Source organism: Pterocles gutturalis, unplaced genomic scaffold (genome assembly GCF_000699245.1).
Source record: "Pterocles gutturalis isolate BGI_N339 unplaced genomic scaffold, ASM69924v1 scaffold8634, whole genome shotgun sequence".
NCBI lineage: Eukaryota > Metazoa > Chordata > Aves > Pterocliformes > Pteroclidae > Pterocles > Pterocles gutturalis.
The window spans coordinates 26,983-53,015 of NW_010133172.1; the positions used below are offsets into that span (position 1 = coordinate 26,983).

The 26,033-nt window shown below is 38.1% G+C and overlaps 1 protein-coding gene across 1 annotated transcript in view; it reads left to right on the forward strand.

The window, feature by feature from the left end:
- The window catches only part of UVSSA (UV-stimulated scaffold protein A), a gene marked incomplete at its 5' end in the record, with an annotated part of 52,675 nt that extends 26,853 nt beyond the window's left edge, over positions 1 to 25,822 (forward strand). The window contains 6 exons of the mRNA XM_010081128.1: positions 9,204 to 9,381; positions 10,633 to 10,785; positions 15,016 to 15,199; positions 16,043 to 16,154; positions 21,357 to 21,540; positions 25,530 to 25,822. Of these exons, the coding sequence (XP_010079430.1) occupies positions 9,204 to 9,381; positions 10,633 to 10,785; positions 15,016 to 15,199; positions 16,043 to 16,154; positions 21,357 to 21,540; positions 25,530 to 25,623 (905 nt within the window). The remainder of the gene's footprint in view (positions 1 to 9,203; positions 9,382 to 10,632; positions 10,786 to 15,015; positions 15,200 to 16,042; positions 16,155 to 21,356; positions 21,541 to 25,529) is intronic.
- Positions 25,823 to 26,033: the final 211 nt, after the last annotated feature.

Consider the following 26,033-nt stretch of genomic DNA (forward strand, 5'->3'; position numbering starts at 1 on the left):
TACTTCAGTGTTTCACATTGCATCTTAAAGCCTGCTTGGGATTTCTTTCATATCAGGATCAAAGCTGCTGTTCTAAAATCCCAAAGGTTAGTTCCACCCATTTCAGAAATTCTTCCCTCTTCCCATCACAGAGTGCTGTGCCTTTGTGGGTCCAATGTCCCCATGTTGCCTTTCCTAATCTGATGGGTGTCTGGGTCATGCCTTTTCTGTGTGTTAAGTAGCTTTTTATTTTTTAATATGAAATGTCATAGCAACATGGGAAAGAAGGCTTATACCCGCAACAAGTAAGGTGTACATACCAGACTAGTTTTTTAGTAGAGAAGTTGCCACCTGTTTTTTACATAGAATTAGGAGTGCTTCAGACTGCACAAGCTATCTAGTGCAGCTCTCAATGAGCATTTTAGAAACATGAATGAACTTGCTATTGGGACCATTCATTAAAAGTGTGGGATTTTTACAGCTTTTGCATTTTCTCTGAACATTAAAAAGCCTGTATTAGAAATAACAATAAAATACTGCATAGTCTACTGCATGATTGAATTTTCAGATTTGAAGAAGTAAAAGGCATGCATTTTGGGGCATTTATTCAGAAAATTGCACTTGTTTGTATTGGCTAGGTATATTCTGACCTCTTCCTAAGCAGCAGACTTCCATGTATATTGTTTTAAAAAGTTTTATTCTCTTGGCTGGCATCCATCAAGGCATGCAATCACGCAATGATTAAAAGCAAAACTGCCTCAGAAATATCAATATAATAGAGTCATCTTTACAGAACAAAAAAATAGGAAAATTAATTTCTGATTTATTGGAATCTGATTCTTTTATTCCCTACAGAAAAGATTTTCTAAATGCTTTTAAATGTTTTTTGTTTGCATGGCCAGTACTAATGCTTCATCTGTGTCATGCCGGGAGCAACGGCACCGAATTTGAAGCCTTGCATGTTATCTAACCACGTGTATTGCTGTGTAGCTTCACTATGCTGACTGTCTCAGCTCTATTTGTCTCCTTAATTTTTGATGTGGAAAATAGGAAAGCAGCGTTTTTAGTTACTGCATACAATAGTAATGTGCTACATCTAAATTAAGTTTCTCCCATAAAAACTGTTTTGCTGTTTTATATAACAGATACAAAGCTAAACATGGCAAAAAGAGTATGCATGCAGGTGTTGATATGGTGAAACAGAAAGCACTTATTTTGACCTGTGAAGAAATGATGGCTTTCATACTGGTCTCTTTTCCTCCATGGAAACGTTTAACAGATTTAGTTGATACAGAATGATTATCTGTTGATTTTACAGTTAGGTTTTCCTCTATTCTGTGGGGTTTTTTAATGGTACACATGAAAATCTTTTGGAAAACATGGGGAAAAAGCATGAATCCTAAGTGTTGAGTTTACATCCCTAACTACAACATCTAAACATCTCTAAAACACTCAGTAAAAGGCTTGTTTTGAGTGCTAATTAGTTCTTTAGGAAAATACTTCTTAGTTTTCTGTTATTAGGATTGAGTAGAGTTTTCCAGTGGTAGGCACATTTGAAAAAAGTCATTTTGTAATTGCTTTTAAAATCGTAGGGTGTTGATCAAGTCTAGGCTTCCACAGGAGAGAGATTATCATGGCAATGATCTTGAAGTTGACTCAAGGATGGCTCAGTGCACGTAAGAGAGCACAAGTGCAGGACTGGTGCAGCAGCTTCCGTTGCTAACAGGTAGCTGTATTTCATACAACATGTAAGGTGGGTTTATCAGGGGCGAGATGTATGTCTGAAGAGCAGTCTGGCTAATTGTTTTCATCAACTACAGGTCATAAAACTGTGCATTGCCATGATTAACCACATGATTGTGCCCTACCTTAGTTGTAATGAAAACAAATGTTTTTGATGACATTATTATTTGGGAATGAAGTTGCTGAGGTTCTACTGGCTGTAGAATCGCTAAATAGACACACGTGTGCTGGCTAAATGGAAATTAAAAATGGTACTTAAGCTTTGTCTTCCCTTATTACAATGATTTCTCAGTTTGTCTGGGTTCTGCTTTAAAAGCCTAATAGCTTTTTAGTCTGGTTTGATTTGTCTGATCTCCAAACCTCAGGAACTTCCTCGGGGAATTCTTCCTGCATGTGAAGAACATGGAGAACAGTTTAGGTGGAGAAATGTCTCAGTGGAGGCCACAGTGAAAACAAACCTGCAGACCTCAGAGTGTGCGAAGCACAGTTCGCAGGAGGTGACTTTGAGACTTTGTATTACACTATCTAGGCTAAATAAGGACTTCTGGGTATTACTGGACTTCTTTAAGGGGAAAAAGCAAATAGCTTTTGCAGGGAGAAGGACAGGCAGATTTACCTATTTACCTTTCTTTACCCTGTGAAATTTGTGTTCCTTTTTAACAAATTTGGAAAATGCCATTAACACACAGTTGTGTTTCTCTCCATAGACAAGTCGAGTATTTAACAGAAGATTTCTGTTAATATTGCTATAAATACTTTTAAAAAAACCCAGACATCATTACATGGTTGAAATGGGATGCATTGGTTTACCATAGATTTATAGATAACAGATATTCAGCATTGAAGTTAGAACCCCAGTCCTGAACTACTGTAATCAACCGTGTTGTGTGGTCTCAGTTTTTCTTAGCATATACAACAGAAGAAGTATTTAATTATAAGTTTACAAGTGAGGTTGCCTCATTATGTCAGTATGCTTTGAATGTGTCTGTAAATGGACAAACACATTCTATATAGCTACACTTAGGACAATAATTGAGTAAAACTTATTATAATACAGTATTTGTAATGAAGGTAACTTTGCACGTTTACAAAAAAAAAAGATAGTACTTCCAGTAAAATACTTCTAGATCCATGTAGAAATATTGATTGTAGGTATTTCTTCTGATGCATCCTAGCCAGCTGATCATGCAGACCTTGCTCACTCTCAGGCAAGGTTCTTCTGTGTAAATAAGGTTCCCAGAAAATCTGACAGGACGTGGGATTTGATTCCTACTAAAGTTCTTAGAAATTAATAGTCACTGCACAGGATGCTGATAATACTTCCTGTTGGTTTGCAATAGTAGTGTACCTCATAGCAACTATACAATGGCCAGGGACTACAAAATTGTAAGAAAGAAGTTTAAAAGATCAGGGTGTAAGGTGTAGAAGGGTTTTAATCTGAACTCTGCATCTTTGATTTATTCAAATTCTTAGCTATGATTGTAGAACAACAACAAATGGGTTAATTAATGACAACATTATATCAAATTAACATATTCTGTCATTCTAGTAAGACAAAGTATTTATGTAATGTTAATGAACTCTTCTAGTTAACTGACTTAGATGTTATCTTTTTTCTTTAATTTGAATTTCCAAAGTGGAATCCTAAAATTTTAGATAAATGTAAATGAGCATATCTGCATTCAAAGGCATCTGTTTTGGTTGTTTAAAACCTCTGATTGTAAGAGACTCCTTGACAACTTTTAAAAAGTTGGGTAATTTATACAGAAACAGTAATATGTGCAGTTGTCCATGTGATGAGTTGCTTTGAGTGCACACACAGTTTATGTGTGTCTCAGAATATTTGCTAAAGCCACCTCTGGCATTTCAGCATCCTTCCACAATAAATGGTAAGAGTTTTAATCAGTATTATCCCTGTATTTATACTTCTAAGGTTTTGTTCATAATAGGTTTTTTTTTTTCCCTCATTTTAGAGTGATACTAACAAGAAAAGAGCCTGATAATTTTTTTTTATTTTTTTAGGTAGAGGAAATTTGATCCCCATTAAAAATAAAAAAAAAAGTATATTCCTTCGATTTGTCCTGGTTTCATAAAGATCAGATCTCTGTCAGGGTTGACATATAACTCAAATCCCCATCCCTTATGAGTAGCAGAACCTTCAGAGATAATGAAATCTTCCTACCATGTGATCACCTGTGTTAATTTTGTTCACACGCCCTCTTGTGCACGGAGCGGTATGGCAGTACTGATCCTGAAACACTGAAGCTATTTGGAAGCAACACCTCAGACACTGACTTGAACCCTCTGGTCTGCAAGTTCATATGAAGTAAGCTTTGCAAAGTTCTGTTCAGTTAGCAATAAAGCTTATTGTGCTTCCTGAGTAAAATGCATGCAGGTTTTTTTTTTTTCATTAGGAGCACAGTAGAGGGTAGGTGGGGAAATACTGTACCTGGATTTTCCTGACAGTCCCAGAGAGTGTCTGGACTAATATAAATCCCATACATTTGGCTTGACTAAGATTCAGCAATTGGGAAACAGAAAGTATTATATTTTTTCCAGGAAAGTTGAAGTCCATGATACTTGTTTATATTCTATCTCCATTTTTTCAATTAAAGTTAAGTGAATCTGAAAGTAGCTAGATTTCGTCTAAATCCACACAGCTGAGGAAACTTGTGCTTGCTCTTTCTCTGAATTTTCACTGAGGGGCTTTTATCTCCCCCTAATCCCACTATTTCTGTCAGGACATAATCTCTTTCTCACATTTACATTTTAATTACAAGGCCAGCTGAACTAGCTAAAATCAATAATGTCAGCATTCAGCAGTCTAACTTCAGCTGAAACCCCAGCCTCCCTCTTTCCTTCTATCGATTTATCTTATGAACACGGTCTACTTTATTGCTTCAGGCAAATAGGTGCCATTTGGTCAATTTCAACAAAAAAGGGGATTTGAACATTTTTATGATTCTTTCTAAAAGCTCCTATTGGAACAGTTTGAACACAGATACTGTACTTGTGTTAAATAAAACAGAACAGCAGAATTCTGAAGAATTTTACTTTATAAACTGCACTTAATCCCATCTATGTTTTAAAAACAAAACAAACCCACCCTGACATTGGATACCATTCAGCCAAGGCTGTCTGTGTGGTGACTCTTGTCTTTTATCTTGTTAGCAAAAACTAATTTTATAAACATATTTTTTTAAAAAAATCCACAGTAGATGTGGTGTTACTGACGTCATAGTGTATTTTACCTTTAGCCATTTTTCTGTTAATGGTTTAAAATAAGAAATCAATGGGAAAATATTTTGTTCTTGTAACTCTTAAGGATTCCTATATTGATCTTTTGGATGCGATTTTTTTCTGTCTAAATGTCACATTGTCCGTTTATCTCTCTTGCCTTTTCTGTGTGATGCTGATTGCTTGTCTCTGCTGTTCACATCCTCTCCCCCTCAAACAAAATCAGTGTAGTGAGTGAGCAATCACGCTTTCCGTAAACATCATAGGAAAAAATTGGAATAAAACTAAGGTTTCCTGAGAACATTTAATACCTAGGTGCATACTCTCTCTGAAGAGGAAGAAAGGTGTGAGACACATACCTGCTGCATTCTGGCTTGAGACAGTCTGTAAATAGTACACATACAAGTGCTCTGAAAACTGTTGCTTTAAACAATGTTTTTCAGAAAGGTATTCTTGTACTTAAGAAAAAAAAAATGAAAAAAAGGCAATTTTAAATGCTAAATACAGTCTAAGCAATTCTCCATTACAGATACAGTCTATCATGTATTTTTTCTCAGCTAATCTTGTTCGTGCCAAAGGGCCTGTGTGTTTGTAGCTGTTACTATAATTAAAGGAAGTTTACTCTTCCAAATCTTGATGATTTTAAAGTGTGGTTATAGCAGAATCTTTGGGGTCAATTCTGTTTCACTTTAATACAAAGCACCTGAGAAAGGCTTTTTCCCTTTCTAGCCTATGACAGGAGCTGAGATGGAATCCTATCCTGCCCCCTTTCCAGATACATAAATTCAAGATTACTCCCTTAATATTTCACTGAAGTGCTGTTTAAAAAACATTTTTGTGGAGGCACCATTATCCCTCTTGAATGGCAAGTCCACGACCTAGTAAATGTCATGAGATAATTTCTTCTGCTATTAAGCCTAGATATTTCTCTGCTTAGTTCCATCCTATTATGTTTAATTACCATTTCCCTTATTGCTGGTCCTTCTTCTAATTTGGAAACCCTTTTCCCCTGCACAGATTAGTCCTTTACATGATTTTTTTTTCACAATGTTCTTTAAAGTCTTGTTGACTTTGGGAAGGCAAGTTAGATGACAAGATGGATGTGGCATGTTCATCACTTTCATTAGAGAATGTGATGTGGATGTCACTGAGTAAGGGAGTAGTAGGGTCAGGCATGCTCAGCAGCATCACCAGCCAGCAGCAAGATGGCCTGTGTCAGTCTACTGCTGGGAGGCAGGTTCTTACCTCCCATCCGAGGACATAAAAACTGAAATGGAATGATCCTTCTTCACATCACAGTCCGTGCTATCTTCAGTTCTGAGGAGGCACTGGACAGCTGGAGCAGCACTGTCTTTCAAGATGCCCTGCCTTAGGAGCGTGGGCTTTGGTTTTGTGGTGTTTTCCAGAGAGCAGGACAGGGAGTCAGGGAAGAGCTGGGTTTGACACCAGCTTCAGACTCTGCTGAAGGTCTTTTTCCCCACTCTGTAATGCTTGCTGCCTGCAAATGTTCGACCAGTTGGGTGCTTGCTGAAGTCTTTCTGGGACAGCTGCAGGACTGGCGCTTCTGAAATACCTGCTCTCATACTCCTGTGGGGTATCGACATGATACTCAAGTAGCTTTTTCTTGGGAAAGGTGGAATGTGTAAACCTGCGAGATCTGGGTCTGGTCTCGCTATGGACACGGGAAAATACTATCACACACAAGTTGAATCACAAATATACTTGTCTCCCCTCACCTGTCTTGTTAAAATGGTCCCCATTTCTCTTTGTCATATACTGGATAAGCAGAAGGAATGTATTGAGTTGTTGTGGGAGAGCAAGAAGACAGAGAAGTCTCTATGAATGTTTACTAACAGCTGATGAGTAGTGCTCTCTCGTCCTCTTTCCTTCTCCAGCTACTATTTCCTTCCCTCTCTTGTTTTGAAAGGGACAGGTAAGCCATCTGCCACAGTTGGTACTGGCCTCTGCCCTGAATCACCTCGCCCTTAAAACATTTTCCTTCATTGTTACCAGTATAAGCTGTACTAGAGAGAGACACAGGGTCTTAGATGGTCTAGAAGAGTTCTTGTCCTTGAAAGCGTTCTGAGACTCTCTCCTCTCTGGTGTCTGTTGTATTAAGAAGCTCTAGGAATGACTGAAGTGACCACTTGCTGTATGCAGCAAAATTTAAAGGCTACACATGCACACAAGCCGGATCCAACTGCGTGGCTGCTTCCCCTGCCCTTCTGAGGGGCTCTGGCTTTGTGGATTTTGAATTGAGATCATTGGCTCCCACAAAGAGAGGATGTCCAGGAACTAGGTTAAGCAGGGGGTTGACAGAGCATTCTTCTCAGTGCCCAGAGCCTTGGAAAACGAGGAGGAGATGTCATTCCCTGCGCAAGGACTCAGCTCCTGATCTAGGTACTTGGAAAGTTTAGACTCATATGTATCTGGGGGGTGGATCTAGGTTACTGGCTCAACAACTTGACCTGTGGCCAGGTTCAGGCAATGCCTTCTGTGTGGTTGCACCCCAGAGGTTACAGGGAACATGTGGTACGAATGAGTCGAGGTCAGAATGAATTACTGCAAGACCTTATACAGGGTCAGGGCAAGTTGCTCTGATTTTCCTCGTGAAAAATAGTTTTTTCTCTGAAATGAAAATATTTTATGCATCAAAGCCACTTGTTGCTATGAGTCCTGCGATTTCCCACTCAGAGGGCAGGTCATACCACATTAGCTTTTCCTTTTTTAGTTGATATCTTGTGATATATTTAATGATTAGCAAAGCAAGAATACTTCTGGATACGACTTCAGGGCTGGCTAGAAGTGGGTAACAGACTGAAAGTTGCAATTCAATAATGGCTAAAACATGTCAGGTAAACTTGGGTTGCTTTTCAGAAGAAGGCTGAAATAATTTGCTCAAAGTTTTAGGCTTGTGAAACCATGACTTTTTTGTCTTGATTTAGGGTTTTTTTGGGGGATGAGGCCTTGCATTTCAATCACTTCTTTTATAAAAAGGCTTTCTGACGGGGAAAATGTGGTTTATTATATTAGCATGAGGGATCACGTCTTTCCATTTTTAGCTGTCGTTGGCTGAAAAGTTCTTGTTACTATTGCCAGCTAATGGAGTTGCTTCTCTAGCTCAGCGAATAGAGGCATGTGCTGTCTAACGGCTCAGCCTATCTAATTGCATCGTTACAGTCCGGGCTGACGGTCTAATCTAGCTGGATAAAGTAATTAAGTTGCCCCACCACCGAGCTGCTGGTGCTGAACGTTGGTGTCTGGTGCTGCCTTGCAGTGGGCTTGTTCCTCGGGTGTAGCTCAGGCATCTACTGTCTCCTGAGTGCACTCAGTGGGTATACTCATTGCTTCTACCAGCACTTAGGTATTTTGTCTTGGCAAATTGTGCATTTTAGAATCTGTGAAAGAAGAATGTTCTCTAGATAATTCTGTTTGCAGATGTATTTAGGAATCAAAACTCAGCTATTCTCAGTGGTGCTGCCCCTTAACAAATCAGGAAGAAAAAAAAAAAAGATCTATTTTGTTTTGTATTCTCAGTTCTGAAGGGTCAATGTGGTAGCTGAGAATCATCAAAGAACAGGGATGTGCCTCACACACACTGTTTTTTCACCATCAGCTGTGCTGCATGACGATAGTTCCCATTCTCATCAGTTTTGTGTTGCAGTGAATCCCCCACCCAGGAGTGGTTTCTCTTTGCCAGGCTGTAAGATTTTTAGCAGGACTTTTTGCTGAGACACCACAAAGAATTAATCTTGGCACACGGGAGGATATGGATGTACATCTTTCTTTTTGCTTTCTACTGCTTTTAGGTGTCTTTTGGGACTCCAGCTGTTAAACAGTAGTGCTTCTTCTATTTTACCTTGATATAACCTTGAGTACAGAAATGACATGCCAGCAAGCGGATGTGACACTAGAAACTTATATAGAAAAAGTGGTATTGCAGTTTAGGCAAATGTGTTGTTAAAATCTGTCTTTCCAAGGTGAAGTAATGTCATTCTTTGTTGTCACACCATGTCATACAAATTTGAAAGTTGGTTTGCTGTAGTTAGTTACTCTGTTTGTTTCTGTTCCAAAATAAGAAAAATATCACAGGCAGAAATGTCACTCTGCCTATGAGTGTGATTGATGTCTAATGCAAACGGAAAGCAACAAGACGTAATCAGCATCCTGAGCTGCTTGGCCCCACTGTGAAGCATTGAGGGTTGGAGAAGTGAATCACTTCTAAACATCAAGTTTTTTTGCAGGGCTAGAACCCCACTCACCTCCGAAAGCACTGGTGGGGAAGACATCGATAGGAGCAGCTCCACTGAGCTCCCGTACCCGGCTGAAAGGGAATGAAGATGAACTCGATCCAACCTGTGCAGCTGCCACACTGAAACTTATTAGAGACAAATTACCAAAGTTACCACCTCCACAAGCCAGGTTATCTCTGTTTTACTTCTTGTAGAAACTTCTTGCTCTTACTTGTATTTATTAGTCACAAAAGCACACAGAAAAGCAGTCATGAACTAGGCAAGATGCTAAGGCTGTCTTGGTTTCATTTTGACGTTACAATTAATTTACCGAGATGTACATTCACTGTTTAATATTTGGGATTTAGTTAGTGAATCTTTTACTACTCACTCACCATGATCTTAAGGAATCTTTTAGTACTCACTTGATTTTGGTTTTAGTTGGTGTAAATGGTGTCTATGAAAATATAAAGTGTTCCCTTCTCTCTTAACAAAAAAAAACCCCATCCCTATTTATTGGGCTAGTTTTTGGTTTGCAACTAAGCAAAACGTACCCTCATACTAAATTGGGAAGTAGTTTCAATCATCTCTTGGTTCCTAGTGACTTATGCTGTGAGTGCTGCCTGGAGACATGTTATACTGATTCAATCCTGCTCAAAGCTTGGTGAAACTCCAGCCTTGTCTAGCATTTATCTGTGATTTGTGGATAAGAGTGGAATAATCTACTTAGTGGCACGTTTCTGAAAAGACACTTCTGCATTGGCCGGGAAAACCCCCAAAACCTGCAAACTGGAATGTAATCTGAGGAAGGGGTTTGCTTCATTAGAACTCCAGAGTTGTATTCAGGTATACGTTTTGACATTGGTGTAATATTTCAGTAAGATGACTAAAAGCATTTGAAGCTCTGTCAGTGACTACCAAGGTCTCCATAGTAGTACTCTGTTTTTTGAGGACTAATAAGTTCTGCAATGGTGTTGCACATTGAGTATTATAAGTCTGCAAGAATTTTGTCAACAAAAGAAAGACTTTGCAATCTGTGTGACTGCTGTGCAAACATGGGCATGAGTTTACAGAAGAAAGATCTTTCTAAAAATGGTTTGCAGTACTACCCCTGTAGCTCCTGTTAGGGTGCAGCATGCATGATCCACTACCCTCCCCATTAGATCTCCAGGTTTCTACACCCATGGTATATGTTTGAGCTAGCTCTAGCTGAATGTGTAGTTAAGCTTCATGGTGCAGTGTGCTGTATATAGAGTGTGTGGTGTTATGGTCTGTATCCTTTAAAAAATAAATAAATAAAAAAAAAAGACAACCCTGTAAAGGTAGTTGTAGTCCTAGATCTAAGAGAATATTACCATTGGTGTGAAAATCTAATAAAAGCAGAGAAAAAGTTATTGTGTTTATTGCTGTTCTGTATTGACTTTTCATCAATTTTCTCCAGTGAGTCTGCAACTACTGAGCCGGCAGCCTCAGAAGAGCCTGACAGTAAGAGAAGAAAACTAGAAGAAGAAAGAGCTAAAGCTCCCCTCATGCCTTTTGGATTAGATCTTCACTACTGGGGACAGGATCAGCCAAGTGCTGGGAAGATTCTCAAGTAATGCTCTTTTTCTTTTAAGTCAAATTAAACAAATAGATAGATTTACTTGTACCCAGAGGTCATGCAATGGGGTGACTGCTATTTCTTTTAATAATTACTTTTCTTCTTTCCCCTGTGTTGTAGGACCGATAAACAAAGTCAGAAATTCTACCTTTAAATGTTATTTATTTTGAGAAGATGTGATGCTAATTAAATATCCTTTGATGCTTCAAAGCACATATTTTTTTTCTGCTCTTCTCATGTTTGTGTATTATTTGCAGCATGGCATCACTTTCTCCAGTTTAAATGGGTACCTCATTATGCAAAGTGCTGTGCAAGTGTATGATAGATGTTCCCTCTGCTGGAGACTTTACAGTCTAAATAAATAGCAGGCAAGGTAGGAGAAAGGCTGGGGAGGTGTCAGGGGTATTTTTCCTGACTTTACAGAGTGGTAACTGAGGAAATTGATATGTTTGTTCAGTCACACAAGAAATAGGTGGCAGTTTCAGGATTTGAATTTGGATCTCTCACTTTCCATTCTTCTCTGGGAAGATTTTGTGTTTCTTGGGCGTGAAGCGTTGCTGACTTAGGCAAACCTTTAGCAATGCTGGGGAAAAGAGATAGTAGGTATGTATCAGGGAACATACTGTTCCTAGTAGTCAGTTTTAAAACCCCTTTTTAGCACTACTATTTTTATATGAAAGCTGGGAGGCAAAGTCCTCCTTCTATGTATAAATTTCATTTAAGTCCACCAGAACTTCAGTATCAGTGTGTACCATACCTGGCTTGAAAAAGGCAAAAATCATTGACTGGCTGGGTTGCAAATCGGACTCCCATATTCTCAGCAGTATTACTTGAACTTAGTTTTCTTGCCAAAACAAACCAAAAAAACCAACCCATAATCACAGTGCAAAGACAGTGTTTGCAGAAAGGAACAGGAGGAAAGCTTTGCCCCTGTACCTGATTGCATAAAATGCTGAATATATTTTAAATTATTGAAAGCTAGCAAAATTTGGTCCATAATGGTGCTTTAACACAGTTACTCCAAGCTTTGGGTTCTGTCTCATGTCGGGTAAGCTCTTCAAAGCCTATAAAATGGTTAAGATTTTCAGCAGGGCTTTATGAAGCATTTGTCTGTGATAATGCCAAAAAGGTAGTAAGGCTTTATTTTACATTGCAAATGAGTTATTCAAGTCATAAGTGAAATCAGAAGCATATTTCACTACCTGTCTGCCTTGTGCTGTACTGTTTTATTTTTATGCTTTCCAATAAAATAGAGGGCACACTTCTGAACCTTATAGTTTATAACTACAGATATGGCAATCTAACTAAAGATAATTTAAGTAACTCTGCACACACAATATCATTGACCCCTGGGTATAAAAGATATTTATTGAAAAATTAAGGTGGTCATTGACAATCTAACTAAAGATAATTTAAGTAACTGCGCACACAATACCGTTGACCCCTGGGTATAAAATATATTTATTGAAAAATTAAGGTGGTCATTGGTCAACTCCTTTAACTTTTCTGTATGCACACATACTGTCTCTATAAGATGCCTAGGAAAAAAAAGCAAACCTAAAACCAGACAACACATATCAAACGTGTATGCAATTTGAATTTTTAAAATCTGAAGTGGAGAAGTTTTTCCACTTTCCATTTAACACTACAGAAAACCAGACAACACATATCAAATGGGTATGGAATTTGAATTTTTAAAATCTGAAGTGGAAAAGTTTTTCCACTTTCCATTTAACACTACACTTACTTAATTACAGCATTTACAAAAAGGATTTTGATAGGGAGAATGTAGCTACCAGGAAGATGATTTTCTAAAGAAGTTTTGTTTAACTGGTAAATGGTGAACTGTTGCCTTCTCTAGAAGGTGACAGTAACTGTGGGCTTTACCAAAAGTTTGGACCGAACCATTTTCCCCACTTCTGCCTTCACTCACACAACTATTAAGCTAGTTTAAGAACTTTTTAAAAAGTTTATAAGCTGTAGTAGTACTTTTTTTTTTTTTGAGGGGGTCTATACTGCACAGTGTTGTACTGTGTAAAAACTGCTTTGCCACCTTAACCAACTATCTTGGATAGCGTGGGCCTTCCAAACTCATCTGCCCACCTCCTTGAATTAAATTAGCTTACTCTTAGGATTGGAGTAAATTAGCTGGTGCAGCACGTTTTCTGGCTGTGACGAGGATATTTGAACTAGCTCATTTAGTGCTTGCTCCAGGATCTCCGTATGCATCATACTGGTTTTAGAATTTATGTTTTACTCAAGTGTTTGATAAGCTTCCCATCATCTTAGGAATTAAGTTGGTATAAATTTGTTGAAAGAGTGCAACATTTTTACAGGAGCTGGTCTTTCTTTCAGATTTCAGTTAACCATTACTTGTCTTTTATTCCTCCTAATGTATAGCTATGGAATTTCCATTAAAGCCTCTGGTTTTTGTCTAGATTAGTAAATTCTATGAGTATGAGTGGGGCGTTGATCTTCTGGTCGATTATCTGTTCCCCTTTTGATAGCTCTTACAAAAAGGTTTTACTTGTCACGTGCGTCATTTTTTTCAAACAAAGATCTCCTGCTCTGCCCTTTCAAAGCATTGCTTAAATTACAACAGCAGGAAATCAGAAAACTTTGGGATTTAGCAATGCTTTGGTTTTTTTTCTCAACTGCTGTTAAGTCATACTGGAAGAAAATACTTTATATGCTTGTACTAAATAATAATATTTATGAATATCTGTGCAGGAATCAGGCTATTAAAGTCCAGTTTCCAAATACTCATCAGTGCTAAATAATAATATTTGTGAATATCTGTGCAGGAATTAGGCTATTTAAAGTCCAGTTTCCAAATACTCATCAGTGATATATAGAGTAAAACATAATTTTAGTTTCCTTGAGATTTGTTGGATGCAGATTTTTTGGGGAGAAAGTTGGAGGAAAATACCTTTTCCTAATCAGAAAGGTTGGCAGTCATAACTGTTAAATGTTTCTTCATTCTCATGTAGCTGCAATTTGATAATTTAGAGGGGGAGGGGAGTTCAGACCACTAAAAGATTCTGTGAGGCTACTTTGACATAGAAATCATGTATGGTATCTTTTTAGGAATGCTCTCACCTCCTTGTATTGGTAAGGTTATTAACACAGAGCTAGCAGTCAGTCTTGTTTTCAGGTTTGTATTAAAACAGAACAAACAAGAAATTTATTTCATTCTTTTATCTTCTGTCTGTTTTACAATTTTGGGACATAACTTCTGAAGCTAAAATACTGTACCATTCAAATGTTTGACTAAAGTGGTATTGGTGTATCGTAAAGATTCTTAGAGCTTTTTTGTTTAGGCTTTATCTTGCAGAAGTACATGATTGAAAACTTTTTTTTTAACAAAAAAAATGTGAAAAAATAGTTGTATTGTTATGTTTAAGCTTGAAATAGGCTCATTGTAACTCTTTTGACTTTATCCCCTAATTTACCAGAATTAAGCTACTTGTCCTTTATGTCAGGTTAGAATTTTTCTGACACTAGCGAAGGCTTTATTTTGCGGAAGTACATGATTGAAAACTTTTTTTTTTAACCAAAAATGTGAAAAAATTGTTGTATTGTTATGTTTAAGCTTGAAATAGGCTCATTGTAACTCTTTTGACTTTATCCCCTAATTTACCAGAATTAAGCTACTTGTCCTTTATGGCAGGTTAGAATTTTTCTGACACTAGCGAGGTATATTTGTTGAAGAAATTATTGGACAGGATTAATTTAACAAGGAATTTTTCTTGTCGAACGTTTTTCCAATGATTTGACAAATCGTAGAATGGCTTTGGAATTGCTTAGTCCCTTTTTAATCCTAGTTCTAATATCTCTACATACATAGTTTAAAATGGTAAAATATTGCAGTAAAACTAGCAGCTATATATGTTGTAGGTTGCTACAGCCAGATGAATTTCCTCTAATTTATTTTTTTTTTAAACTTGGCATCTGCTGAAAAGTTGCTGAGATAAAATTAATCAAAACTCTTCAGCCTCACTAAAGTAATTCTTTAAGTACTGGTATTGGGGTTTGGTGATATTTTAGAAAGATCTTTGTAATATAGGAGTCATAAGAAAGAATGGTAGATTCCTAGGGTTTTCTAATTCACTAGTAAAGCTTCCCTTCCTTTTACATGTAAGTTTACCATGGGATGATGCTGGCATCTTTATGTCATTTCTTACAACTTTGTCTGTGAAGAACTTTCATTCCTTGTTTTCCCAGATTTACTTCTGAGCATCGATTTTGGGCACCCAGTGAAGTAGAGGAAGAGGTGGAAAATAAAGAAATAACTGACATGTTAAAAACTCGATATATAACATTTGCTGGCAAGTTTGAACCAGTGAAACACAAATGTCGAGCACCAATGCCTGATGGACGTCTGTGTGAAAGGCAAGATCGGGTTAAGGTGGGCACCAAGTAACATAACTTCCAGATTATGCGCTAGGTGAAGAAGACCTCGTTAAAACATGTCCATAAAAGTTTATTTCACATTGTAAATGTAGCTCAGGGGAGTGAAGGAAAATTGTATCTGGAGAAGTTTGCTGTTGATATGTGCTTCATATGAGAAGCATCCTTTCTGCAAGGAAGCTGTAAACATTTAAAGAACTCTCAAATATTTTGGGATTCATGATATGTATTTATATTATATTTTTTACTGTGATGTTTGAGGACTTGACAGTGAAGCAGAGACAGTTGTTTGACAAAAAGCTTTCCTCAGGCATATGTGATATTAACTGTTTTTAAAAATGTGGATGTTCGAGGTCCAAAGAGATTTTATTTGCAAATTAGGTTTTATGAAAGCTAAATCCTACAGAGCCTCCAATTATGAGCCCTATTGAGCAGAAATACGTTCCTTAAATACTTTGTTCTAATATCCCTGTTCTTGCTGATATTGAAAGATCTGAATGCACTAAAATACTTTTAATGTGATTGCTGCAGGATATGGATATAGCATAAACAACAAAATACAGTGTGGCATTGGTGCCCTGGTTCCAGACTTGACAGGATGTGCTACCTGGCCTCTTGAAACTGGATATTCATAGCTCAAAGGCTTATTTCTTTGCGATTATGAATGTATTAAACACATGATATTTATGGTATCCTGATGCTTTCTAAGGAGGACTGGGGATCAAGCGTAGAGTTTTGTTGCTTTATTTCAGTGTGTGGCTTTAAACTACGTTGAATAAAACATAAGAATTTTCTTTTCATCAGAAGTTTTGAGATTTTTTTTTTCCTTTTCTTTCTGAAGTGCCCTTTCCATGGAAAGATAATTCCTCGGGATGAATCTGGAATTCCCATTAATGAAGAGGACAGAGCCAGAGAAGAAAAGATGCGGTTTGAGAAGCAAGCGGCTCAGCCAGGTTTGTGTCTGCATAGCATCTTAAGGAAAGAAAAAAAAAAAAAGGTGAAAATAGTAGACAGAGGTGGAAGATAGCTTTAAATGTAAACATAATATCTTTATTGTATATGTGTTTGTATCTATATTGTATACAATAATGACATTGTCTAGAATATATTTACAATCCACATAATAATTGTATCTACAGTGTATCTGTATGTTGCATATATTGCATCTACAATATGTTGTATCTACATTGTATCTATATATTGTATATATTGTGTCTGTATATAGGTACAATACAGATACAAGTTGGACAACAATCTCAGTATACAGTTGCAGAACAAATGAGACAGGCTATATCGAGGACAACAGACAATTCTTGTGTTGCTAAAGGCATGGGTTGAGGTCCACAGAACTGGATCATATTTCTTTTTTGCTCCTAACCCCATTCTCTCATTTAAATTCCTGTTGATTTTAATTTGCAGATCATTTGCAGTGATTCTTGCTTATGTGATAAATATGGATGCATGTGTACACAGAATAAAGTTACCATTGCATTTGTTCTTTACTTCCAATACTTATAATGTTCCTAACACTTCTCAGACAGGTGAATTACAGCCTTTATCTTAAGGAACATGTTTCTTAAGGACAGTTAAACCTATTTCCTGGGAAATGCTTGACAGTAACTGTTCCCATGCTTCTGAAAAGTCATCTAACCTTGCTGGTCCCTAGCAGTTCTGATTTACATAATGTAACGACAATATCATTAGGATCACTGTGTTACCACAAGTATTGGCAGAGTGGTTTTTTTGGTCATGATGAGGGAATTTGATATTCCTGTGTCTATCATATTCTGTATTTCCTATATCTACTAATTTACTACTTGTGATTTAGAAGGAGAATTCTTGGCCTTGTGCTGTGCGACTGTGCAGGATCACTAGAAAATACTCTGAACGAGGAAGCCGTCACCTTGGAGTTTACTTTATTGACATATAAATATTGGCATCTTTACTTTATAACTAGTCCCAATGTTCTAATGAGAATGATGTTTGTGATGGGCTTGAGGAAGGGAGCAAGCAGACCCGTTCTGTGTAACTGTTTATGGTTTACTGTGCAATACTCTGGATTTTGTTTTCAAACAGTGAGGATGGGCAACAAAACTAATGGCCTCTCCTTGCATCCTAGCTGCTGCTTTCAGGTGAGGAATGCTCTGGAGGGAAGGCTCATCCTTTCCCAAGATTATTTTAGGGCATTTTTAGCCAGAATAAAGCTCTGGACTGCTAGGTGAGGAATATAGGCAATGAGAAAGACAGCAAGCAATGAACACACGGGCAGGAAAACTTCCAAGGGGAATAAGAGACTTTTTAGCAATAGTACAACTGAACCTCATTAGTGACATACAGAAGGTAGATTTTCATAGAGCGCCAGGCAGACTGCAACCAGGAAGCTACTGGAAGTTGATGGACTGCAAAGGAAGGTGGGAGAGAGGGATGTGTCCAGCAAAGACATAGTGTATAATTGGAGGGGACAGATTTGTTTTCAAAGCTTTTGTTTAATCTGCCTTACTCCAACAGGTCTTAGTTTTCTCTATTTTAAGATGTTTATTCTAGGTGAGTATTCTGTATTCTAATTAAACTTACTCTTAGGCTTTATCATTTTGATATCTAGTATACTCCCTTTAAGGAGAGGGGCAGTTAGTTCTGTCTTAAGCTCTGACTGATCCAGTATTTCACCAGTTTCACAATTGTGTATATTATTAATGAGGCTACTGAACCTTCCACAAAACCCATTCAGAGCACAACGGACAGTTTTTGATCTGTTATCCAAAAAGGTCTGTGTCAAATGCGTGTACAAGCAAAACATACAACTGACCTACTCAGTTTCCTTTAATACTGATCTGGCCATCGTCAAGCGACTGTGCTTGGCCATTACCAGCCCCGCACGAACGCAGCACTTACTGAACACCTTGTGGTGTCTGCATGTGTCGGGAAGTGGTACGTTTGCAGGCAGTTTCCATCCTTGTCCAGGTGAAGTTCTCTAAACTGGCATCCAGTCAACAGCAGGGGCACAGTTGGGTGGTCACAGCGAAACTAGGGCAGGGGTGTGGATGTTGTGCTGAAAAGGAAACTTCCCAAGCTAAAACTAGCAAATTAAAGTAGTAAGTGGTCTTGGGGGACTAATTTCAAACTAAAAACTAGTACTCTGGTATAAAAATCACTTGCACTGAAAAATATTGATTTTTTTTTTTTCTGTGAAATTGCCGTTGCTGGAGGCTAGACATAATATTTATTTTTATTACAGTGTCAGCGCTGTGTTGTTAGAGGCTTCTCACCTCTGGCCCACAAGGATGTGCATGTTAGTCCCAAACCAGTGTTGACATTGCTGTGTTGCATTATTGAGTGCCATTGTTAAGCTGAGATGTCATACAAAGATCCATCCTGTCTGTCTGGGGAGGTACGGAACAAGCTGTGGCACTTAATTTATTGGACAAAACCTTACAGGCTTTTAAAGCCATCCATATACCAGATGTCACTAAACACTTTTATCCACTGCTTTTTGTTGCTTGCCTTTTTTTTTTTTTTTTTTGTGCCTCAGTATTTTTTTATATTTGTTTTATAATGTTTTCATCAGCCTTTTAAAGTGGTCTTTAGTTTGTTTGTTTTGGCCTGGTGGTTTGGGGATGTGTGTGGTTGTGTGGTTTGCACTGGGGTTTGGGTTTTTTTTTACAAAGGACTTGAAGCAGGTCTGAGCAGTGCTGCTTTGGAAAATGTACAAGTAGAGACCCACTCTGTACAGTAAGTGCTTTGGTTTTAGGATTGACAACATCATTTGCTAATGATGACAGTTTGAAAAATGCCAAACATTAAAATCTGGGGATCAGTTGCGTGGTTAAATTCCACCAAAATTCTTCCTACATCTTCTTCCTTTTGGATGGTAGGTTTATTTTCGTCTTTGAGTAGTTGAAGGGAAAAACAATTATGTAGAAGTAATACAGTTCGTGTGATAATGACTGTGTTTTAACACTCTCATTGTTATTATGGAGCATTTTTTAACTTAGTATAAGATTTTAAACTCCAGCTAATGGTGCTCTGGGCTCTTTAGTCCTGAAACGATGAATCAGGTGGGATTACACTGACCTGGTAATCTGCAGTGTTCATCCTTTTCCAATAGTTCGCACCCAGGAGCAAATTAAGTGCCTATTTTTTGTGTCAACCCTGAAGAGTATCTGGTTTTTCAGCCCTTAGTGACTTGTTAACAAACAGGTATCAGGACAGGCTGGTGAAGGCAGGCCGCTGGCCAGTGAGATGTGAAATAGCATCTCTTTACTAACTACAGTATTGATTCCCGCCTACCCTTGCAAACTGTGTAATTTTCTTTTCCCTGCTGCTAAACTCAGTAACAATGTATGAAGAGCTTTAGGGGCCCATCAATGCTCAGAAAGGCTGCTCTTCCCTGGCATTCTATTGATTTTTCTCAAAGGCTTTTAAATTGCTCCTTCATTTTACTCAAATGCTCATTTCATCTCTACTGGATGCCGGCATTTTTTCGTTGTGTTTAAACAATTGCTCCATTCACTGGGTTCCTAAACTGTGACGCCTTCTTATTACTGGGAGATAAACTGTTTAGACAGTTTTCCTTAATCTTGGATTAATCGTTCCTGTATCTGAATTGTGCTGTTCTGTATTCCTTCACTTCAAAAAAAAGTGTGAGGTCTTATGATCTATCAAGTATATGTTCTATTTTCTCCCTCTATACTTCTCCCGCTCAGTTCTTGCACAGCTTCATTTTCCTCGTGCTTTTTGGTGTGTCGGATTTTAATCCGTCCTTGCTCTCACGTATCGTGGTAGGTCAGAGCTAACCTTTCCTTGGAAAATTGCCCTGATATTCGTTCCTAAACGCTGTGTTGTTAAGTGAGGACATTGCCTCTGACCTTCCTGAAATGTTGTTACCACTATTTGTCACACTCAGTGACCACCTTGGTATATAAGTGCAATTGTATAATTGTTTAGCACTGCTGATTTTTCCCTGTCTACATAGATGTTAAATAAGCATAGTAGAAGTTCAGTGTTAGAATTTCTGTAGGCAACAAAGGCTGACTGACATATGGGAAACTATATGACAAATGACTGGCAGTTACTCATTGTTAAAATACAGAATTCTGACATCGGTGCTGAGTTTGGACCATGGTACTCTTTGAAGTGGTCCTTGCTACATTTTTTTTCCAATCCATATGCTCAAAATCTTTATAATAAAATGCTGTTTTCCTAAATTTCCACTTGAAGATATCCATCCTCTAGCCACATTTTTACTTTCTACTGTATTACCTCGTTCTGATATGCAAGACTCTATACTAAAGGCAGAAGACCACTGCTTCCTAAAGGAGTTTTCAGTCTAAAATTGTTCATGCTTTTTTCCTGTGGTGGAAAAAAAATTCTGATCCTATGCTCAGAATCCATTTACAGTGAAGGGCTGGATTCTGAAGCATTACGGTTTTATAAAACTGTAAATTGAGTTTTTGATTAGATAAATTAACTCGTGCAATTGTCAAGAGAAGAAACTTGATTTAGATAATTAAACTGGGGAAGTATGGGATACTTAAAAAGTAGTACCTTTTTCAGATGCAAAATTGGGCTTATGGCAACTGGGTCATGTTGTCTTATTCAAGTTGTCATGTTCAAGGTGTCTGATACCAGTTGCATGTTTTGAAGCAAATCTGATTCTTTGGTGGAGAAATATTACAATGTTGTCACCCCCGCTCTGCTCAAAAGTTGACATATTCCATGTTTTTAGATTTATTTTTGAGCTTATTCAGAATTTATTTCTGGAGTTAAGTTCCTCAGCTACATTGTTGGCATTTTGTTAAATTTCTAAATAATAATCACTCTGTTTTTGTCAGCTCTCCTACATGGAATAGTTTCCTTGGAATTTTGCAACTCTGCTACTGTGAAAACTTGAGTAGAGTCTTCCTATGGAACAGTTTTGTCTACAGCAGCTAATAATAGATGCTAATCCCAGGCTGGCAGGGCTTTTTCATCAAGATCTGTCATTTTGGCGAACTGCTTTATCCTCCCTTTCCTTTGTGTATGCAGCATACAGCACAGTGACTCTGCCCTCGCCTAGTGGATTCAAGAACCTGTACCTTAGGGGGCTGCACATTTTACCTGGGTTTGGAGTTTTAAAGTATATGTTGTTTGTTTTTTTTTTTTTTTTTTTTAAACAGAATGGCGAGATCCAGAATTCCTGAGAGAAGTTGAAGCAGCTACAGGAGTGGATCTTGGTTCTGATAAAAATAATGGAAAAGGAGGGAAAAAGAAAGGGAAAAAGAAAAAATATCCAAATCTGACAGACCTGAAGCAGCAAGCTGACACTTCTCGTTCACGACTTGAGAAGATAGTCTTCAATAAGTAAGAAGCTTATGCTCTCTAAAGCCTGTTAAATTGTTGTTTCCCTTTGTTTCAATGGTACTTTCTGTTTCTGCACTTACTAAGCAGCTTTCTTTGCTAAGTGCAGAGCAGGAAAAAAAACTCTGGAGGGTAAAGAGTAGCAGGTATTCATGACCAAGGTTATTTCTTTGAGAATGACTTTCAGCTAATTTACAAAATTTGCCTATGAGGGATTTTTTTTTTCATCCTTATTTTTTTTTTAATTCTTTAATTGCTGTAGTGGCTTCTCTGGATGACAATTTATTAATCAGATGGGTGCTACTTTGGGTGTACAAATAGTACTGGATCTGGAAAGAAGATGGTGTGTTCAGAGTGATGCAGCTTCCAGCATCAGCCACACTGTAGTAGTGTGGATGGAGTGAAAATAAAGTGTTTCCTTTTGAAAGCCTAAGATGGGCTGTCCTGAGCAGAACTTCAATTAATAAAAGGATCTGGCAAAAACCTTTGGCTTTTGGCATGTAGCAGTGTCTTTACAGTTGCCCTTGAGCCTCTGGTGTGTGCTCAGAGATCTTTCCAAACTTCTGACTGCTGGCTGGGCTTCCTGTGTATTTTCTGTCACTCTCGGGTACACTAAATTGCTAGCTGGGCCTGATGCAGTGACTTCCAATCCGACATGTACACACAGTGATCCCTTCCTCGGTATTATTCAGTGACACAGTGCCATTGCATTTCTCTCCTCCTTTACTGGGAATGTGTTCAATTGGTTAAGAAAAATACTTAGATCCTTGTGTTGTGGTCCTTGTTCACTTAAGCCCTGCTGTCTTTTGTAAACATCAAGGACTGGAACCTGCTGCAGGTCTCTTTTCAGTGTAAGAGTTTGGAGATGATTATTCCCTGTACAAGAGACACGTGGACACAGTATTCTTCCTGCAATTATGCTGGTTCTATAGGTCTCCCTTTGCTCCCAGCACATATGCAAACAGTAGCTCTTGGCCTACATTTAGCTAGAGAAGAAACTGTTTGCACAGCATTGGCATTTAGATGTTTCAAACTATTTGTGTCCATGACTTACTAGACATATATGAGTTAATTTTAAAGCAGGCATGCTAGCTCAGATAGAGGTGGGAGCCTACCAGCCCACCTAGCTGAATGGGGTTTAGAACATGTAGTAGCTCCATATGTCCACTCTGTTATGCCGTTTCTGATATCTAGTCTTGGTGAGATGTGGCTGCAACATAGCTTTGCCTAAGCATGCTCTGATCTTTATCGAATGGGAAGCAGCTGCAGCTGTTTAAAGAGTTTCACATGTCAAAAATGAAGTAGTCAAAGAGAAATGAGAAGTGTAAAGTCATCAAATCAAAAAAGCAAGCTTATTATAAAATCATCAATGCTGGGTTCTTCCCTAAACACACTGGATGAGTTGAACAGCATCCAAGGCACAATATTTGTTTCTTATTTTCCTTTTTCTGACCTAATGGTTATAATAAGGAAGCCAAATCCACATTGCTTTTTGTTACAGAAATAGCACGTTTTCTGTGAAATTCTCATGTTATCTGATCCTACTTAGAAGTCAGAGACATACAGCTCTAATGATCAGAATTTCATATTGGCTTTAACAAAATAAATTTTAAAAGCTGGTGTTGGTTTAGTGTGGTTTGTGCTAATGATTTTGAGTGTGTGTTGGTGCCAGGCATAGGGAATCAAACCTGTCATGTTTTAATAGGTTTCATGCTTTGCAGCACTAAACAAGATGATAACCTTGGCTCCTTATAACAACCCCAAATTACTTCAAATGTATAGGTGATAAACCCAGGCTCTAGTCTGCCAATAACGTTAAGTGAAATTGCACACAGATCATCAAAGTGGGATCTCATTTCATTTACAGTATCGCACAATCCACTGGTGCTAATGTAAAACCTACATGACATGAAAGTGTCAAGGCTACTCTGCACTGCTAAAGGCTCACTTTTCTCCTACCAATTAGGCAATATTTGAAGTGCAAAACCATGACCACATTTTCCTTACTCTGGTAACTCTATTGGCAGAATTTTGTTAAAAGTATACCTCTTCCAAGTGTTTTTTTCAGAATATTGGTTTTCATTACAGTGCTGCTGAGAAAATCTTTAATCCCACTATTTAGAAGCATTATTAAGAAATATCCTCTGTTTTCAGGTGTTTCAAAATGCTTTTTGAGATTAAGCTATTACAGAGAGCCGGTTACCTAAAACAGAAGTCTGCTTGCTTCTCAGAGATAACCACAGGAGCCAAGCTGGAATAGTGTGTAGGGCCTGATCCGGAAAAAGCCTGGTACTCACTGCCAGGGGGATCTCCTCATTTTACTGCACAGCCTGCAGCATCCTCAGAAGTGATAAAGGCACGCTGTGACAACGTAGAGTCTAACAGCACTAGACCTGAAACCGTCCACTTTGTGTGATGGACTCACCGGCTACATTTCTGATGTAGAAATCAAAGGAGACATCAGTCAGTGCCATGTTCTTAAGTGGGGCATAGTCCCTCAGACCAAGCCCTTTGCTGGTGTATCTCCTGTGTTGGCAGAGCATCCAGCTCTAGGAGATAACTTCCTGATAAATTGAATCAGGGTGACATCTGAGCACACCTGCAAATATCAGCCTCAGATTTCTGAGCTTTTGTGCTAGAGGCACCTAAAATAACCAATAAAAATGGGAACTCTAGAATCCAGTGAAGAACAAAATTCCCCAGGCGAGATGCACTCATCTGTGCACAGAGGCTACCATAAGTTTCTGCAAGGGCAGATGTACACAGCAGAGCATTCTTTTGTCTTCTGATACTGCATTTCTTCTGCTTCCTTACCCCTCTGGAATCATGAACCCATTCCTCTGCCTTACCAGTTAAAGGATATATAGGTCTGTTCTCTCTATGCCTTTTTTGAGACTCTCCTGCTCCTGTTCATGCTGTCTAGGCATCATTTTCTTTACCCTCAAAATCTCAGCTGCATGATCTTCACTCAAAAGTTTGTGGAGGGGAAAAAAAATACAGATGTCTCAACTCACCCAGTTCAAAAGCATAGCAGTCACTCTCAAAAAGAAGAGAAATCTCTGGGCACCATGTTTACCGGGAGGAAGCAAATAAAGAGCAGCAACATGGGGGCTAATCCTCATCAGATTTAGGAGCACCAGAAAGCTTAAGAGCTCTGAAGTTCATTCCTTTATTTCATTTTTTTAATCTGGGGAACACTCCAGAGCCTTCTTCAAGGACAGGAAGGGGCACGAATGCTTGCCCATCGTCAGGTAGCAGAGATCCCATTCCACTTTATAGAAGAATAAGATAATTGGACATATTGTCGTGACTATGCTCAATTCTAAGCACTGAGCTGTTCTGCAATGTTAATTTGTCTCGCTGCATAGAGATACATGGCAATCTCTGCTGTCTTCCTGAACTGGTGTTGTGCTTGTGGATTAAATAGTTGCTGCTCAGGGATGGGGATGCTGCTGGTGTGGGCAAAAGAGTCCTACTGTGCCCACAGCTCATGAAATGGGGTTTTAGTAACCTGTGAAAGGAAAGTTGGTAAATGACTTATAGTTACATGAATTGAACATCAAGCCCTTCCCTCCCCAAAAACATTCTAGATTCTGCAGGTTGGATATCATTAGGGCTTCCACGTGTTAGGTTTTTCAGATCCCGTTTGATATTTTTAGTTCTTTTTTTCCCTGAGAGCAATTAGGCGCTTTTGAAAATCCAACTTGCTATGTGTGACTATCAGAAATAATGCTAGGAGGGTGGAATGCACAGCCATTAAACTGAAAGACTTTAATTTGTTTACTGCTGTTAATAAAATCATTGCCAAATTAAACTATTTGTATTGCTGCAGCTAATTTAGTTAACAAGACAAATTTGTTCAGCCTCATCAGTGCAGTGTTCAGAAGCCTGGTAGTGATTAATCATAGTTCATTTTTTTTCCCCAACATTCATAAACATTCTCTGAGATTCAACAGAATCAACATAACTGGATTTTTTTCTTTTTCTTTCAGAGGTGCTATGAAGCGAGTGGTGAAAGCAATGAACCAGGTGGATCAAAGAAAGCATGAGAAGTTTGCCAACCAGTTTAACTATGCACTGAATTAAATTGTAATAAAATGAAGGGCAAAGAAGATTAACAAGAGTGCAACTGCACAAAACCTTTATCACAGATCTTTATATTTACACTAAAATATGTACTTGGTGCATTTTTACTGGGGTAATTTTTAAAATTATTTTCAACTTTAACTTATTTGATAATGAACATTGATCTTGGCAAAGATGTGGTGGTATAGAATGGAATACATTTAACAAGTGGATAATTATTTGAAATGTACATGAAATAGAGCATGTTTTGACATGTACACAATCAGGGTAAAATGTTCAGGTTTTGTTTTTTTCCTTGCTAAGGGACTCATGTAATTTAAACCTCTTTTGCCAACATGTGTGTTGTAATTTGCCTCCATTTGCATGCCTTCAGAAAAAAGATGCCTTAGACACCAATAGATTTCTACCAG